Below are 19205 nucleotides of genomic sequence, written 5' to 3'. Positions count from 1 at the left end.
ACTTTAAACTGTCATGTACGCGCCGTGTCGCGGCGCCGAGCGGCGCTTCTGGTGTGCGACCTGCTTTAGTTAATGGATTGTTAACAGCATGAATTGTGACTTAAAATTAAGTGTAACTAATTTTTAATATGAAATCTGAGCTCAAGATATTCAAAGTTTAAAAAGGAAACAAAAAGTTTCTCAAACTATTTTTTCTACTCCATCAGGGGGCGCGTTTACTATGAACAATAAAATGGGCAATGGACTTTGAGTGTCTCGGACACTACTGTCGTCTTTGGAGGGTCTGGGTGCACAAGGATGTTATTTAAAATATCGTAATTTGTATTCCGAAGATGAACAAAGTCCTTAGGGAATTGAAACAACATAAGTGAGTAATCACAACAGAATTTTCCTTTTTGCGTGAACTAACCCTTTAACTAATAACCGTGCCATAAAAATCTGAACAACAGTGTAAAAAAAACTAGATTTACTATTTACTAGATTTACTAATTTACTGTAGATATATTATTATTATTATGATTAAGTGGCATAAAAAAGAAAAAAGGACACACTCACACTACAACCAGGGGCAGCAGTGACACGCACCAAATGGTGAGAACTTAAACAATCAGAGCTGGTAACACAAATGTCACAAATGTATGATCCTAGAAGGTGATGTATAAATAAACTTTGAGATATTAAGGTCTCGTATAATCACTGCACTCTTAAGCACTTACAATTAGGCTGCTCCAGAGGGGCTGGCCTTCCAATTACATTGGATAAAAGTGTTTGCTAAATCACTGGTAAACAAACAGCATGTTGTGTCACCAGGCAGTGCTTGACAGAAAGTTGACGAAGCAGGTGTGATCAAGCTCTGCTGCATGTAAACAGATGCTCACATCCAAGCAGAGGGGATACGATCTGTTTTGTGTGCTCTGTCTCTGTTTCTCTTTCAAATATGCATGATTCTAGTTTTAAAAAAAGCTGCATGTGCACGAGTAAATAGGGTAAGAGTAGACTTTTAAATTGTACCCATCCATCCATAATTCTACATGCTGTATAATGTACAAATAATAATAATTCAAGCATATTGTGAAGTATGTAGGAAAATGAGATCACTTTAAAGGTCCCATGAAGTGTTTTGAAATGTGCATTTTTGGTCGATAAAGTGATGTAATTTCAACTGAAATATGAAGACAGGGCAGAATCTAGAGTAGCTCCTGCCCTTTAAAAAATTGCCAGTTGACCTTAAAGTCCCCAAGAAATCAAAACTAACCATATGATTTTATTAGCTCACATTGCCAGTTTTTTGGTGAACTATTCATCTGTGTATGAAAAAAAAAATGCACTTCCTGTTTGTTTCCAGTTTTATTTTCAGAAGATGTGATTTTGAGGTAATGGGCGTGGTTAACAGACTTAACGGTTCAACTGTCAGTTTTGACAACAAACAGAAATGGTGCACAGGAGCAGTCTAGTAGGTTGTAATAACTCTTCTAAAACGCCTTTCCAGATCTTCCTGAATAAAATGCCTACTTTACTACATCTATGCTGCCTGCGTTGGGAAAAAAAGCCATGCCCACTGTTTTCTCATTTAAAATTCAGTTTCTCTAGGAACTGTGTCACAATACAAAATAAAAATTTCGATCGCAGCTTCCGGTTTATTACGACTTAAAAGACGCATCAAAAGAATATCAAACCTATCATATACTATAGAGCACAGGTGTCAAACTCCAAAAGGGCCGCAGCTCTGTACAGTTTAGTTCCAACCCTAATTAAACACACCTGATCAAACTAATTGAGTCCTTCAGGCTTGTTTGAAACCTACAGGTAAGTGTGTGGGAGCAGGGTTGGAACTAAACTGTGCAGGGCTTCGGCCCAACAGGAATTGAGTTTGACACCCCTGCTATAGAGCATTTTATTGGTCAGAAGATTTGGTGAGAAATTGAAGTGTGAGGTGACATAATAAAAAGAATTGATCCATACCCGGAAGCGACAAACTGCAAGCTTTAGATGTTTATATCATCTAAATGCGAATTTTGCAACTGTTTTGGAGCACACTAGCTTATAGATATCCTTAAGACTAGCATACTGAAATTAACATCTAAAAACCATTATTTTGATTTCACAGGGACTTTAATAAGAATATTCTTCACTAGAATATTAAAAATGACTTTGGTTTTGGTTTTACTTGGTGTAACAGTTACTGGCACTTTGAATGTAAAAAGCATCTAAAAGTCAAATTAAATTAATATTATGATAAAACATTGAGGACTTGTGAAAAGAAAAGATCGCTAAGTGCAAAGAACATAACATTTTTTCTACATTGTTGTCTTTAATACACATTCTCAGCAAGCGAGACCGTGTATCATTGAAGCTACTGTGTTATTTTTGTTATACGATCATTTGCAAAACTATATCTAGGTTTTGATACATTTATATAAATCATGTATTTTTTGCTATCAATATAACCCTTTAACGTGCTCGCAAAGTAATTTGTTTAAAAAAAACACAAAAATTCCTGACAGCACTGTAAGCAATTTTTGTGTTTTTTTCTTTTTTAATGATAACCTATGCGCATAATTTGAGGGAAACCAGGATTTACTATGCCTGATGAAAGTCCCAGCAAGGTGTCAGAATTAACAAAAAACACTGTTGGATGTGTGTTTTGAATTAGACACACTGAAAAAAACTAAATGCTGAGCTGAACATCCTGCACACAGATCTGTCATATTCTGCTGCCATTGTTACAGTATAGTTGCAATCAAAATTATTAAACCCCCTGTATTATTAGCCTCCGTGTTATTTTTTTCCTCTATTTCTGTTTTATGGAGAGAATTTTTTTAACACATTTCTAAACATAATAGCTTTAATAACTCATTTTAATAACTGATTTATTTTATCTTTGCCACGATGACAGAAATAATAAATAATATTTGACTAGATATTTTTCATGACACTTCTATACAGCTTAAAGTAACATTTAAAGCCTAAACAAGGTTAATTAGGTTAACTAGGCAGGATAAGATAATTAGGCACATTATTGTATAACGATGGTTTGTTCTGTAGACTATCGAAAAAATATATAGCTTAAAGGGGCTAATAGTTTTGACCGTAAAGTTGTTTTTTAAAAAATTAAGAGCTGCTTTTATTCTAGCCAAAATCAATCAAATCAGACTTTCTCCAGAAGAAAAAATATTATCAAAAAATTCCCTTGCGCTATTAAATATAATTTGGGAAAAATTTAAAAAAGAAAAAATATTTCAAAGGGGGGCTAATAATTCTGATTGAAACTGTACATACTGTATGATATTTGGCCACTATGGATACACAAACACTAAAAAAACAAAGACACAAATAATACCGCAATAACAAAAAATAACATACAAATTAAAGATTGTAACTCAACATACATGAAGTGTAACTAAAATTTAACTCAACATTCACAATTAATCATTCAACCCCATAAACAAACTTTTTCTTTTGGGGATAATTAACAGCAAGATCAGTATCTTTTAAATCGCTCGGCTGAGTGGAGTGATGTCTAAGTTTGGTTTCCACCATATGTTAAGGCATATGGTTATGGTTATTTAGGACATCCTAAGTCTCAAATTTAATTGCTGGTTATGTAATATTGTATGGGGGTAAACCTGAAATCTAAAATCCCGAAACTTATCATTTGAGTTGTGAACAACACACCGGGGGTCTCATGATGATGTCCTGGTCGTCCAAAGACAAAAGCTGCTGCTGGGTTTGCATGAGACCCTTCTGGAGGGTATGGGAAAACAGTGAAAGACGAGCTTGCAAAGAAGCAGCAGTGTTTTCTGTCAGAAACTGCTCCATCTCTTTATCCTCCACTGGATTGAGCTCTGAAGAAAGCCTACGAAAGAGGAAAGGGAACAATCGAGAAAAACAAATACTTTTAAACTTAATATCTTTTTTTAGCTCTCATTTCGAACAAACAACACTCCAGCAAATGTAAAAGAAGAAGAATATTAAATATTATACTTGGAAAAACATAGATTTATGGCTAAAAAACACTTAGCCGAAGTATATCGGCTTAAGCCGATATAGGCCAACTAATCAAACCTTAATTTGTCTCGTTCTTCTTCACCCTCAGTGGCGAAGGTCTTCCACTGGTAATGCACAATGGAATCACTCTTGTTGATTATTGCCACTTTCTGGGAGCTAGCCAAAGAGATGTAGGTTTTCTCCATCACCACACTATTCCTGTCCAATCCAATGTTTATATCTGTGGACTCTCCATAGAGGCTTATTTCAATGTCTTCGCCTAAAAAAAAAGTCATAGGCTTAAAAAAAGGAAAAAGATTAAAAGTATACAGTAGTAACAGCTCAGCCAAAAGGGTTACATTGATTTTTTTTTTAATCCATTATATTTCTTTTGTAAAACGTGTCATCACAAGCTTGTTACAACTTAAATGTTGTGGAATTGAATGTTACAGAGTTGAGAGCAACAACGTCTTCCTACTGGTTATATAAGATAAATTGTATAGTTAATGGTTAGATTCAGAGATAGGTTTAGGGATAGTATCGAGTTATTTTCCAGTTTATGTAACGACTGTATGTGCTGAAATGTGGAGTGTGGATTATTTGGTATGGACAACACTGATATGTTGTATTCATAAGGTATTAAACTTGTGAAAGTTTATGAACACTGAGGAAAGAGAAGCCAAAGAAATTGTTTATTCTTTGGAACAAAATAAGACCTCTGTTTGCACGTGTTATTACTTGCTCACTCTTGTTACCGGTGAAAAATGAACATGTGAAACAGGACTGTAAAATAAAGTTAACAACATTACAGTGCAGAATACATCTTTGTTATCTTAAACCTTACTTAAGCATTTGTTGCATAGAACAGAAAAGATGCTGTAGAATGTGTGTAAATGTAAAATTCCTTTACATAAAAAGTCAAAGAATGTTTCAATATAAGCTGTTCACACATTGGCAATAAAAAGATTCATATATGAACATTCATACAAATAGAATCTTTAACCAGGCAGAATTCGGATGAAAATCAGAATTCAGATGAATAGTTTAGTAATAAATGTTTTGACAATATAAGGATAAACATGATGAATGATAAGACTTGGTGCCCATTTATAATAAATCAACTGATAATCAAAAACAAATGTAAAAAATAAATAAAACAGTGCCATTCAAAGCGTTATTAATTTATGACATTTAATTTTGCATAAAATATGGATGTTTGTTTGTATTACAGATTAAACAGACATTGATAAATCAATATCATTATATGTCTTAGTTCAGGAAAATTGTTTGTTATAAAAATATATTCAATCAGGGCATTAATGGAACTTTTTTTTTCAAGAAGGAATGGTAGAAAGCATATATTTCTGTAGTAAAAGCAAGTTGCTTTTTTTTTTTACTTATATGTGTAAACAAGAATAGACTCACAATTAGGCAATTAAGCCTGAATAATAAAGTCACCATGTGGTGGTGATGCATGTACTGTAACTAAATAGATGTGAATTTTTTGTTTGTTACTACGGTGGTGCTGTTGTGCAACAAGACAATGATTGTGAATCTGAAGGTCCATTAGGACAAGAGTTCTCCAGGGCAATCACATGACATCACCAAAAACCAATCAGCAGTGACCAAAATGCAAGTCAAATTCAAAGCATGAGCTAAAATCAGAAGCGCAGCTGGCTTACAGACATTTCCCTGCATTTTTATTTGTTTTACTAGTTTGGCTACATTCAAAGCAGGAATTTCATGCTTAGTGGACTATCCCGACCCTGCCTTGTCCATGACAATATGGCATGCACCCACTCAAGTCTAAAAAAGCATTCAAAGAACAAATAAAACACAATAGCTTTCACTATAAAAGGATATATACCAGGTAAACATTGATCTAGGACTATAAATCTTCTTCCGCTCAGGGTATACCGCATTTGCAATATGCACAGTAATATGATTGTGCTGACTGACAAACACAAACTTTGGGAGGAGAGGCACAAATATATGAGACAATTTCTCAAGATCAAGTAAACAAATACAGCAGAGAAATCAATCAGAGGTAAACTAATGGCTATTGTAGAGAAACAAATTTCAGTGGCTACATTTATTGGCTGTTTTATACGCTTCAGTGTCTAGACACAACAACTGCATGTATTTTTCACTTGGCATATTGCATGTATGAACAAATGTGTCCACACTATTGTGTGTGTGTGTGTGTGTGTGTGTGTGTGTGTGTGTGTGTGTGTGTGTGTGTGTGTGTGTGTACAGTATATATGCAATGCTTGCAACTCTTGCACGCATTCTAGAGAGAATACTTTTATTTTTCTCAGCATGTGTCTCTCTCTGATGACTCTATTCTGCAGGGGTCTTAGCTCTAGGACAAAAACAGAAAGGTCACCAGAGGCATTTCACATTATTAAGACATTACGCACTCTACTTCTTGCTATCCCGTCGAGACTTTCACGGTAGCAGGTGTATTGCATATAAATACCTCCTCAACTGTTTGTCTTTTCTGTACATGGACATGCTCATAATATGACTCTCTACCCACTGGTTATCAGATTATCAGGCCATTTTTTTATAAACGCTCACAAGCCACTTACACTTATACTGAAATACTTTAAAGGGATAGTTCACCCAAGAGTAAAAGTCCGGCCCCCTTTTCTAAATCTCCACTTGGTTAAAATCTAAGAGAGTTTCTTTCTTATTATGTTTGGAAAGATGCTGGACACCAGTAGCCATTGGCTTCCATAGTTTTATTTATTTATTTTTTCCTGTAGATGTCAATAGCTGCCAGCAACATTCTTCAAAATATCTTCTTTGTTGTCAGTGAGTGGATTATTATTTTTTTGTTTGTTAGTTTTTTTTTGTTTTGTTTTTTTTTTGGGGGGGGGGGGGTGGTTGGGGGGTTGTGATCTATCCCTTTAATGCTTTATGGCAGATGCAATAGTGCCAAACATTCCTCAGAGGCTTATACTGTTACCCTTCTATCAACTCAAACCAATGACCTCTGGCATCAACAAGGCATTTTTGCGCACTGAAATGGATATTTTCTCTTTTTTTCAGAACATTCTCTGTAAACTCTAGAGAGATTTGTGAGTGAAAATCTCAGTAGATCAGCAGTTTCTAAAAAAACTGAAACTAACAACATTCAAAGTCATTTCATTCACCTTTGTAATGCTCAGTTTGAAACACTTGACAATGTCTACATGTATAAATGGACCGCCTTACTGCTGTGATTGGCTGGTTATATATTTAAGAGTAGTTTTATATGTTAACCTAAAAAGAAAAAATAATGAGAGTGTATAAAAAACAATACAGGTTATTTTATTACGGTGATTTTTCATCATATTTAAGAAAACCTTTCATAAAACAATTAGGCATAATTCAAGTCTTACCATGTCTACATTTACTTCTAGCTTTTAAAAAACTGATTTTAATGTTTTATCGTCTCGACAAACATTTTTGCAAAACAAATGTATCTACTGTATACCATACCTGCCAACATTTGTCTTTTAAGTTCCAGGGGGTGAGGTGATGGGGAGGGTTGGAAATAATGGGAGTTTCTCAGAGAAATAACAGAACAGGAGTGATGGGAGATGGGTGGGAAATACGGGAGACTCCCAGGAAAAATAGTAGTGTTGGGAGGTATGTTGTATACATCAGGGATTCTCAACCGGTGGGCCGCAGCCCACTAGCGGGCCTCAGTGATCAGAGAGAGTTAAGCTGCGAGATAGCTTAAAATGAACTTAAGTGCTATACTTTAATTATTTGATTTCATCATTAAATAAGACATAATAAAATTATAGTAGTAATGGCATTTCCCTTTTTCTGTGATTAACCAGGCTGATTCGGACTCTGTGAAAAATAGCCTTACTGTTAATTACAGACATGTCTGTAGCTTAAATATCCAAACACTGCGTGTCAACTAGGACTACGTTCTCAGTTGTAAAATAAAACAGTCACACAAATGTAAAGGTAATGATGATTTGAGTTAATAACCAGCTCGCGCGTGCCTCATGTCTGTGACTCGTACTGTATCAGAGTTGCACAAGTCGGTTGATTCCCAAACTATGCATGCTAAATTTGTGTGAAAACTTTAAAATATTCACATTGTCCAAATTAACGTCTTGCGAGCACTTTATAACTGACACACGTCCGTACAAAAGGATCTAGTGAGACTCGGTGGTGTTTCAGTAGTAAACAGCTTTTCACTGTTCCTGTCACCGAACTCCAGTAACGACCAGCTCAAACCAAACTGCCTTCAGAACGATGTGTTTCAACAGATTTTGAGGGTTTTTACTGTATTTTACATTTAGGGTTAGACTGTTTATTTTAATAGATATCGATCAATAGATGAATAGAAGTCAATATAATTCAAAGCAGCAGCAGTGTTTTTGCCATCTCTTGTAGTCCTGTCAGGTTCCTTTACTGATGAAACGGCCCAAATACTCTGCAGTTGTAAAGAATAACTGAAGTAAAGAATTCAAGAGCTTTGAACCTGTCTGTGCATTTTTTTATTAAATATATATATATATATATATATATATATATATATATATATATATATATATATATATATATATATATATATATATATATATATACACACACACACACACACACACACACACACACTCTTACATGCATAATGTTTCTAGTTTTTTCAGTAAAAGGATGTAGAAAAATAAGGAAATAATGGAATTAATAATGTAAGGCTAAAGAAATGTTTTGCTAATAAATAAAGCTTTAAAATAAGCATTTTTGCCAGGCAATCAGTTTGGGCCTTCAAAAAGGAGTAAAAGGTGGGCCTTGAAGTGAAAAGGTATACATACAATTCATTGTAATGTTCAGTAAATAATAAAAACATTGTAACACTTTACAATAAGGTTCATTAGTTAATGCATTTACTAACATGAACTAATCATGAACAACATATGTACAGCATTTATTAATCATAACTGAACATTTACTAATGCATTATTAACATCCAAGTCCATGCTTGTTAACATTAGTAAATGCACCATGAGTTAACATGAACTAACAATAAACTACTGTATTTTCATTAACTAACGTGAACAAATACAGTAGTAAATGTATTGTTCATTGATTGTTCATGTTAGTAAATGCATTAATTAACATTAACTAATGAACCTTATTGTTAAGTGTGACCAAAAACATATTAAGATATTATCAAATAAAGAAGACTTACTTTCAAATGAGTTAACCCAATACTGTTTTTTGATCATCTAAAGACATATGTATCACAGTGCATCACAACATACGATCATGTTGGTATTTCCAACATAATTTTAATCCAATTCACCAATTCACTAAATTCAATTCCCTAAGCAATAATCTTGCTTAGTAGTTGCGGAGATGCAAGGCACTTGTTCAAATCTAATGAATGATGGTTTGACAAAAGATCTAGATGTGATGTAGAAATGTAAAATGGTCATCACCAACAGCCTTTTGGTAATCAGTGAGCCGACATGGCTGATGGACCTTTTCCAAACCTGTTCCAGCTCTCTCTCTCTTTCTTCAACTACTACTACTACTGTCCTGTCACTGTCAAGGCAATTTTTAAAGGTAAAATGACATGGCTGCTTTAGTAAACATTGTTTTTTTTTTCTTTAGTAAGGTCTATTAATACTGGTATGTAATTTTGAAAGCCAATAAAGGCATTAATATTTTAGCGTCACAAGTCAACCTTGCAATTTGCCAAATGCCATGTTAAGAGCATAAACCAACATAATCAACATTGCCACAATCATGTTTCAAGAGTTCACACTTAGCTGATAATCAATAAAGAGTAATTGGCATGCTGTCCCGGGAGAAAGCCCTGAGCTCGTAATATCCTCCAGCCTGGGGCTCTCTCCCGTTAAAAGGGCGAGAGGGGAGTTTGAGCTCAGGTAGGTCTCGAGAAGTCCCCTGCTTGTCACCCTGTGAGAAGTGTAAACTAAGGTTGTCTTGGGTAATCATTTGGTTTAGTTAATTGTTTATGGTGTATGTTTTTGGACGGTGGGAGGAAACCTGGGAACCCGAGGAAAACCCACACAAACACTGGGAGAACATAGACACTCCACACAGAAACGCCAACCTGCCCGATAGGAGGTTGGACCAGCGGTGTTCTTGCTGTGAGGCAACAGTGCTAGCCACTGGCCCACCGTGTCGCCCTATCGGAAAAAAGGGTGGAAAGAAGGGGTGGAAACTTCAAGACAAAGATAACTGGAGTGAAAAACTTTGGTTATATCTAATGCTTCTGTAATCATCTAATAGAGCAGATTACAGAGCTAATTAGGTGCCAGCCGTGTTGATCATAAGAACGTGATCCTCTCGAAAATAGTTTCTAAATAAACCACACTTATACGGCTCATTCTGATTATGGACTCCTACATAGATTTCTGGAGATCGCCAAATACGTGCAGGAGCAATGTTTTTTTTTTTTGCCATTTTTGTTTTCATGAATCCATTAGAAGCTGCCATGTATATGCTTTTTGAGATCTCAAATTTCTTTCACGAGTGCCATTCATGTAAATCCATCAGAGGCCGCTGTTGACTGACTGACTGACTGACTGATCGACTGCCCCACCCTACTCCTTCCCTAAACCCAACCGATAGTGTTTTAAAAAGCACCAATTGACCAGGGCTCACCCACTTCCTTAAACCCAACAGGCAGTGTTTTCAAAAGCAATCCAGAAAAAGAAAAGCCCTTGCATCAGCGTAATTTTTACCACGTATCAGTCATTGCAGTCAACTCCTCTATAGCGTTTCAAGTCTGCCAACGTACATGGCGAGCCACTGGACTAACTGGTAACAGCGGCAAGCTATCCATGCAGAGGTATGCGGTCAGCTGGTTAACACGAAAGGGAATGATGTCATACACCCCCGTAGCGTTTTTTTTTTTAAGTCGAAATGCATACGTTTCTCTGGCTACATATTTCGCAATCTCTAGAAATGTATAGGAGGGTACATTTTCAGGAATAAGCCTATGTTGCTATCAAACATGCTTTTCAGCACCACTTACCAGACATTTCACCTGCCAACTGCCAACTGCCAACAAACATACAGGAATGTACTTTTTTGTCACCACATTCACACATTTTTTGTGACCCTGGGTTATTTTAATTAGTACATGCTAATATACAAATTAGGCTATTGAGATTGCCAAATGCACAATTTTGTAATCATTTATTATCAAGTTAAAATAAAAATTTAAATAAAAAAATAAAATAAAAAAGACATTTTTAAGACCATTATAAATTAGATTTTAGACTCATGAAGGGTTACAGGCTAAGGATTTTATTTTAATTAAATAATTTAGTTTTATTTAAATTGTATTATTTAATACATTTAATATTACAATAATAAATCAATAATAAAAATGAAATATTTTTTATATTTCTTGGCAAAATAGTTAATAAATATTGTGTAAAAACAAGAAATCTACTAGTCTACTTGTATCCATGCACATTTTCCCAAATATAACCTTTGTTTAAAATAAAAATGTAAACCAATTTGTTTTAAACGTTTTAAAAATTATAATAAACTAAATCTATGTACAACAATCTGTCCAGGTTGGTGTCCTTAGAAGTAAATACACAGAGCATTTTTAAACAAATGTTATTGTAAGGAAAATAATTAAACCAAGATTATAAATAGAGTTCAAATTTACCTTTTAAATAAAAAGTTTAAAGTTTTATTGAGATTGGGATTGTTGGTGATTGTATTGGTTTTGACCAGATTGGGTAGCTATACATAAACAAAGAAAAATTAAGACTTGTTTAAATAAGATATAAGACCTACAAAACAATATTTCAGTAAATTTTTTAACTTAAAATTGTTTTTAAACTTTTTCATGCCTAAAATTTAGACTTTGGTAATTTAAGACATTTTAAGACCCTACAGAAACCCTGATTATGCACTGTAATGCTAATAGATTATATACAACCAGCAAGAACTGCAGCTGAAGGTTAAACCGCAAAAATAAAAAACAGTGACTTGCACAATGTAAACAATTTGTAACACTATAAGCCTTCACCAGACCATTTTCTGTGCTGTGCAGCAGAGGCTAAAGAGTCTGAGAAAGAGGAGACAGGAGCCCGGATCATTTTTCTTTACAGCAATTGCTATCCAAGCATGTCTCCTAGCTTAAGGGCAGTGCTCATTTCAAACAAGCTATTGAAACTCCAGCACATACTCTATGATGTACCTGAAGTGGAAGTATTTGCATAAATGTTTAAGCTACAACAGCCTCAGAAGGAGAAGAAAGAAGCCGTATGGGGAAAAAAAATAAGACATTATGTAAGAAAAGACAGAGAGAGGGAGAGTGATATCAGAGTGAGTGTATCAAAACATTGTGGGAGAAGAAATGAAATCAGTGGTATTCTGAAGATGATAAAGGCAGAAGACAGGTTGTGTGCTATGGTTTCTCTGCTCCTTTCCAGTCTCGCTCTTCCATCCTCTTAGTCTCTCCGCTGATTAATTTGCCGTAGATATCACTTTTCACAAATGAGCCAGAGACATTTAACCTCTATGCTTGAAGCTTCATGAGGGAAAAAAGAGGGAAGGAAATTGTGTCTTTGATGGGACACGGCATCTGCCAGCAGGCTGAGGGATTGTGGGAGCTGTTCAGAAGAGAGGGGAGGGGAGAAGAATGGGAAATGAGAAAAGCTTTCATAGTGCGGCAATGTGTGTGTGTGTGTGAGATGTCTTCATCAGCTTACTCTTTAAGTGCACTCTAAAAAGCCTGCCGAGATTAGGGAGTTCTTCTCAAGGAGGAAAGTGGTCTGCTTATATCATAAAGGTAGACTGTGGAATACACATTTGGACCTCCAGATCAAATGAAAACAAACCTGAGATGACCAAAGCATACATTCGCAAACAGCTATTTGCTCTTGGAAGTCTTGTGTTGAAACAATATGGATTCTGAAAATAAAAAATCTGCTTTTATGAGTGAAGTGAAATGCTGTTTTGCCATGTTATTTAAAAAGCCCCTCCTATGGGTTTTTGAAAGTGTAACACAAGTAAATGAAAACAACCAGCTGAGGTTCAAACCTGAAAGTGCAACTTTGTTAAAATTATTGATTCTTTAACGGAATAGTCAACACAGAGTCGAATAAATAATTTGTGTTGGGTTCGGATCTTTTGCCTGAACGCATCAACGTTTATACAGTACATCATCAAATATGTAGTGCCAGATCCGGTAAAACGTGAACACCTCTTTTCCTTCAGACACTAGCAGAGCGCAAGGGATCACAGGACTGATCATGACATGAAGATGATGATCACTGATAGATGGAGATTCGGCTGTAGGGAATAAAGGTTTAAAGTTAATTTTCACAATGATACCACAGTATAGCCAACTGTGTGCTGTGTTTGTTCCTGTCATTATTCTGATTTTTGATGCAATAAGCTACACTGCTACGCGGGATTCGCCAGCCGTTTGCTATAGAAGCAAGAAGCAGCAGAGACTATGTATGGGACTTTGTCAGACTTTGACAGGGACTTTGTCATTAACAGTTGCAGTTCATATGGACCAGTTTCTTTTTCCTTCGAATCAAAACATGTAAGAGTAATTAAAATTGTTGCCTCATTTTGTGTAGTTGCAAAATATGTATTTAATTGTGAGTTGTAAGTTGTAATCGCTCCAAGTGGCTTGTAATCACTTATCTATTACACAGTAGATCAGTGCTTGTACTGTATCTCTCAGGTTAAACATGTATAGGGCTATTAACATAAAGTCCAAAACAACATTGAAAATGCGATGTGTGCTTCTTGCTTTACCGATTTAAATGCGTTTATGTACTTGCAATCCTCTGCCGTTTGTCTTTGCTATGGCCACCATCAGCTGTTCCTACACACACGAGGCACAGTCAATTTTCAAAATAGTTTGCCACTGTGTGGATTAATACTGAATGTGTGTCGTTGTTATTACGTGGGGTGAGGTGTAAGAGTATAGTAATATGCTGGTGTTTAACTCCATTGCTTTATTGCATTCATGCATTGGGCTTTCATATACTCTCTACTACTTCATAGCCATGGTGGCCGTTTCTCTCTGTCTCACGCTGAAACCAATCACCAATCACAATAGACTGGATAATCAGACCAACCACAGCAGATTAGCCTCACGCAAAGGAGGGGTTTGGGAACAAATGAACTGCTGAACAAATTATATGAGAGTCACTGGGATAATTAGGTTAAATAAATGTATATTATAAGACAATAAAAGTGTTTTTTGACCTTGCCTGCATATCAGCCTGTTGTTGGAGTCACCAAAACCAAAATATGACCTTTTGTAAAGCAAAATAGGGGCTCTTTAAGTCTTGACAAAGTCAGTAACATATAGTAGAACATAGCGGCCATCCTAAAAGACTATTCATACAATATGCACTTTTTGAATTGAACTCATAAAGTCAGGATTGACCTGAATTTTAAAAACAAGATAAGGACATAATGGTCAAACACAGTCAAGTGCATATTTATATAAAACAAAACAAAACCAAACAAAAAAATAAGAACCGTAAAAGCAAAGCTCTATAAAATATGTGAAGCTCTGTAGTAAAATGTGGTAAAATCTGTGATAATTTGTTTGATAGCATAATTCTGACCACCTAAAAGGTGCTGTTTTGTTTGTTAACATCTAAAACTGAATGTCTAGAGTTTGGCAAAGAAATATGTAGCATTTATCCCATTTTATTCATTTATTTTCTTTTTGGCCCTTAATTAATCTGGGGTTGCCACAGTGGAATGAACTGCCAACTAATCCAGCATATGTCTTCCGCAGTGGATGCCCTTCCAGCTGCAACCGATCACTAGGGCCAGACGGAATCTGCGGACATTTTTTGCTATTTCTGGGGAGAATTTTGGTAAAAATCTGCGGATTTCTGCTGAATTATTTTGGGAGTATCATAACTAAAACAATCATATGTGTTAAACTTTTATTTAATGTTTAAAATGCCAATCCAATTAGATTATCTTTATTTTGTAAACAAAGCAAGTATCTCATGTAATATATCTACTAAAAGACAGAAAACTAACTGGGCCAGTTAGCATTTCTGTGTAGAGTTTGCATGTTCTCTTTGTGTTTGCATGGGTTTCCTCCGGGGGCTCCGGTTTCCCCCACAGTCCAAAGACATGCGCTATAAGTGAATTGGGTAAGCTAAATTGTTTGTAGCTTGACTATTTGATCATTTGATATTAGAAGTGTTTTGTTTGAAAGGCAAAGGCCTCTGGATATACGCTTATTTTACCAAAATAAAATATGATCATGCCTTGATTTTTAATCATTTAATTAGGACAGTAATGTTTGACTTTGCTTAGACAAAGGTCTTGTTACTTAACAGAAATAATGTACAGTATATAATATAAAGTCAAGGTGCAGTGGAAAAAAAATATATATTGTGAATGACTACCCATGAGCTTGGACGACTGCATCCATACATCTCTGCAATGATTCAAATTACTTATTAATAAAGTCATCAGGAATGGCAAAGAAAGCGATCTTGCAGGAATCTCAGAGTTCATCAAGATCGTTTGGATTAATCTTCAATGCCTCTTCCTTCATTTTACCCCAGACATGCTCAATAATGTTTACTACTGGTGACTGGGCTGGCCAATCCTGGAGCACCTTGACCGTCTTTGCTTTCAGGAACTTTAATGTGGAGGCTGAAGTATGAGAAGAAGTGCTATCCTGCTGAAGAACTTGCCCTCTCCAGTGGTTTGTTTTGTAATGGGCAGCCCAAATGTCTTGATACCTCAAACTGTTGATGTTGGCATCCACTCTGCAAATCTCTCGCACGCCTCCATACTAAATGTAACCGCAAACCCTGATTTTTCCTTCCCTAAACTTGACTGATTTCTGTGATAATCTTGGGTCCATGCTGGTGCCAATAAGTCTTCTGCAGTATTTGCGATGATTGGGATGCAGTTCAACAGATAATTCATCTGAGAAATCTACCTTTTGTCACTTTTCCAAATGATCAACTAAAAGTCAAATTATTATTTGTTGCTCTTACAACTGGGATTGACGACAAGACTTTTGTCAGGTTGTGTACAGTACATTAAGACTTAATAAGTCTACAGTGAATGAAACATGCATCATTAAATGAATAACAAATATATCAACAACACTAAAAATGCTTAGTTGTTTTAACCCAAATTTGGGTAATAACTTAACCCAGCGATTTTATTTTTGTCCATATTTATTGTCCAATCCCTGAATTTTCTGAGTGTATTACTTATATATTTGTTATTCCATTTATTTATTCACATTTAATAACCCAGCCACCAATTCTGTGGCATTTCTAAGGAATTTGCCAGTTTGTGCATTGTATTCTTACAGTAGCACGACACATTTTAACCATTCATTCAACGTACAGCAGTAATTATCTTATTTATTTTCATGACATGTTTTGTATGCATTAAGTTATGCTGTCTGAGCAGAAGACACACTATTGAATAGACAGAAGAGAGAGATTGATACACTGTAGACAGAATGGAAAACGCAACCTGTGACCCGTGTAACAAAGCTGATGTGTTTGTTTGTTTTGCTTTGGTGCATCGTGCTTTTTCATTCACGACGATAATGCTGTTTTTTTCATTAGCTCTCCTCACTTCTGTGTTGCCATTTAAACAGATCTAGATGCTCACAGCTCTCCCTGCATCTCTTGTCACTGAATGCAAAGATAATGAGATTTTGTTTCTATATGAACACCGTTAATAGCAAACAAGCCATGGGTAATTCACTGCACTGCTATTTGTAACGGGAAATCTAAGAAATGAGATACACGCATTACCACGCATGAAACAAACCGTTTATCATGCTGAAGTTCCGTGCATGCGTTCCTTATTTACAGCCAGAAATATCTGCAGAAATTATGGGAGGGAAATCCTTTGAACAATCCCAAGTGTCTCTTAAAAGGAAATCACTTTCACGCTGTAAGAACGAGAGCGTGTGTACTAGTAGGTAGGATCCCCTTTGCCCCACTGCTGCAGCTGCTAAACCCAGAGCTTTTTGGCTCCTTATGCATATTTTAAAGTCAATGGGCAAACTCTCCAGCCTGGATAATTCAGATGATACGAAGCAAAACAGCTGGGAGGCATCTGAAAATGTAGGACAGATTAAGTAACTCACCCTTGGCTGTGTTGCAAAGAGGAGATAGTGTCTCTACTTTCTTCCAGCTATTGGTAATTAAACAGATTATGGTTTCAGAGGGACTACATGGGCTTCAGTAACTCTTTAGCTTTGTAGTCCATTATTCATGGACACTCAAAACAGTGCAATTTAACGGCACTGTGCCAGATTGCACCTTGGTTGTTCATTTTAAACCCGTCTTCTAGTTGTAAATGAGTAACGCGGACACTAACCTTTAGATCTCAGCTAAGCACATCACAGATTACAGGAAATTGCTTGGTTGCTGACTGAAAGGCTTTAAAACTGAGATGAAAGAATTGAATTAGTGCACTAATAAATTTTGTGTTCTTCCATTTAAAGTTTGAGAGTGTTGTTAAACGATATTAAGACAGATCCAGTAACATTCCCCCGGAGATCTATAACAGCTAGTCAAACTAGTTAACCCTGAGTCAATATAGGGAACCCTGGCACATCTTGAGACTCAATTCTGGGTTAACAATTAATCCTAAGCATTCTGATGTTTCAAACAGTGCAGTTCATTTCTAAACCCTGGGTAAGCATTCTTATTTGCATATTTGTCAGAGTCACTGATTGAGTGAATGTGCACTATATGTACACTAGTTTCGCGTAGCCAGACCTCGGACTGACAGCTGAAGGTCTGGGAGCTTTGGTCGCTTTGAATAGTCAAGAACCGCACACTAAATTAAATGACTTACAGGTAAACCAACCAATCACATTTCGTGGCATGGAATTGTACTTGAAATAACAGTCCGAGACGAAACTTTTTATCACATATTCACGATTGTCTTTTAAAGTTGACAATAACGACTCATCAAAATTCTAAATGATCTTTCAGCAAAACATATGGCATCAACAGGAAATGTATGTATGACTTTGTTCTGAGATTCATTCATTGTTTTGGTCATGCATTTTTACATAAAGATCATTCAGACTGAGACCACCCACTTTGAATGTTATCACTCGATTTAATGGGTATTATCAGTGGCTGTCAGCTGATAGATCTGGGCCAGTAGGGGCCTAGTAGGCTTATAAGGCTGTTATCATCCATCCATATGGTTAGTTAGCTATACTAATAGAGAAGATTCCAGACCCAGATCAGTTTGTACATTACTGTGACGGTTGGGTTTAGGGTTGGACAATGGTAAAATACAATTAATGGGAAATTTAATAAATAATATAAATAATTCTTATTCATTTCCGGCCACAATCATATGTGATCTATAGCTGGAGATGAAAAAGACTGCTGCACACTCGACTCGAAAACGTATATCCTGTATATTTAAACCAATCTGTGGATGACTAAGTATCTGCTAAAGTGTTTCTACGCAAGTGAGCATCTTCATATAACTTACAGCATAACCAGAGCTTTATATTACCACCCGCCAACCCGCCAAATGCGGGTAGATTTTTGCTCTGGCGGGTTAGACAGACACCTCCACTAGCTACTTTGGCTGGTTGTAGTTTAGTAATTGTAGTTTTCTTAAAAGCAGGGTTCGACAATAAGCATGGCCCAATGTTCATGCAAATGTGATATTAGAATCGAGAAGCAGCACAACAGACAAAAATAACTGTGTTCGCGAGAGCAAAAGAATGGTAAATACAGAATGAGAGCATGATCACTTATGCTAACAGCTTATGTGATGCGCACGACTGTCAAAAAGCATGCGCGCGCTCCCGTTTAGTTGTGCAAAGCAACCGTGCCTAGAGGAAGTGCAACGGGTGCAATTGGTTCGAATCGAAATAGACACAGAGCGATGATCATGAACCCACAGTCCTTCTACTTTCAATAGCTCAAGATAAAAAAAAAAACACATATTCTTTTGTAAGCAGCAGGGGTCACTGCTTTCATTTGAATTATTCTTAGATGAGATTATTAGCAGGCCAAACATTAACCATGTGCATGGTATGTTTCACCTGCTATCTTTTGCTTACAGTTATTTTTGTTAATATGGTTTAATTTTAATTTTTAATTTTTTACAATAACATTGCATTAATGGGAGATTACTCGCCGTTTATGTGTAGTTAACTGGTGATCTGAGACTTTTAGCCAGGACCGATTACTGTGCATATTTTA

General features: G+C 36.0%; 1 protein-coding gene across 3 annotated transcripts in view; it reads right to left on the bottom strand.

The window, feature by feature from the left end:
* Window positions 1-19205, bottom strand: part of hydin (HYDIN axonemal central pair apparatus protein) — a 128014-nt gene that overhangs the window by 93829 nt on the left and 14980 nt on the right. For 2 of the 3 annotated variants that reach the window (XM_073929185.1, NM_001114415.2), the window contains exons 7-8: window positions 4066-4267; window positions 3676-3856 (exon numbers count right to left, since the gene is read on the bottom strand). In XM_073929185.1, coding sequence (XP_073785286.1) covers window positions 3676-3856; window positions 4066-4267 — 383 coding nt within the window. Of the gene's footprint in view, window positions 1-3675; window positions 3857-4065; window positions 4268-17110; window positions 17277-19205 lie in introns of those variants that run through there. The other variant, XM_073929186.1, reaches the window with a different exon arrangement.

Source organism: Danio rerio, chromosome 18 (genome assembly GCF_049306965.1).
Source record: "Danio rerio strain Tuebingen ecotype United States chromosome 18, GRCz12tu, whole genome shotgun sequence".
NCBI lineage: Eukaryota > Metazoa > Chordata > Actinopteri > Cypriniformes > Danionidae > Danio > Danio rerio.
This window is presented reverse-complemented; position numbering and strand designations above follow the sequence as displayed.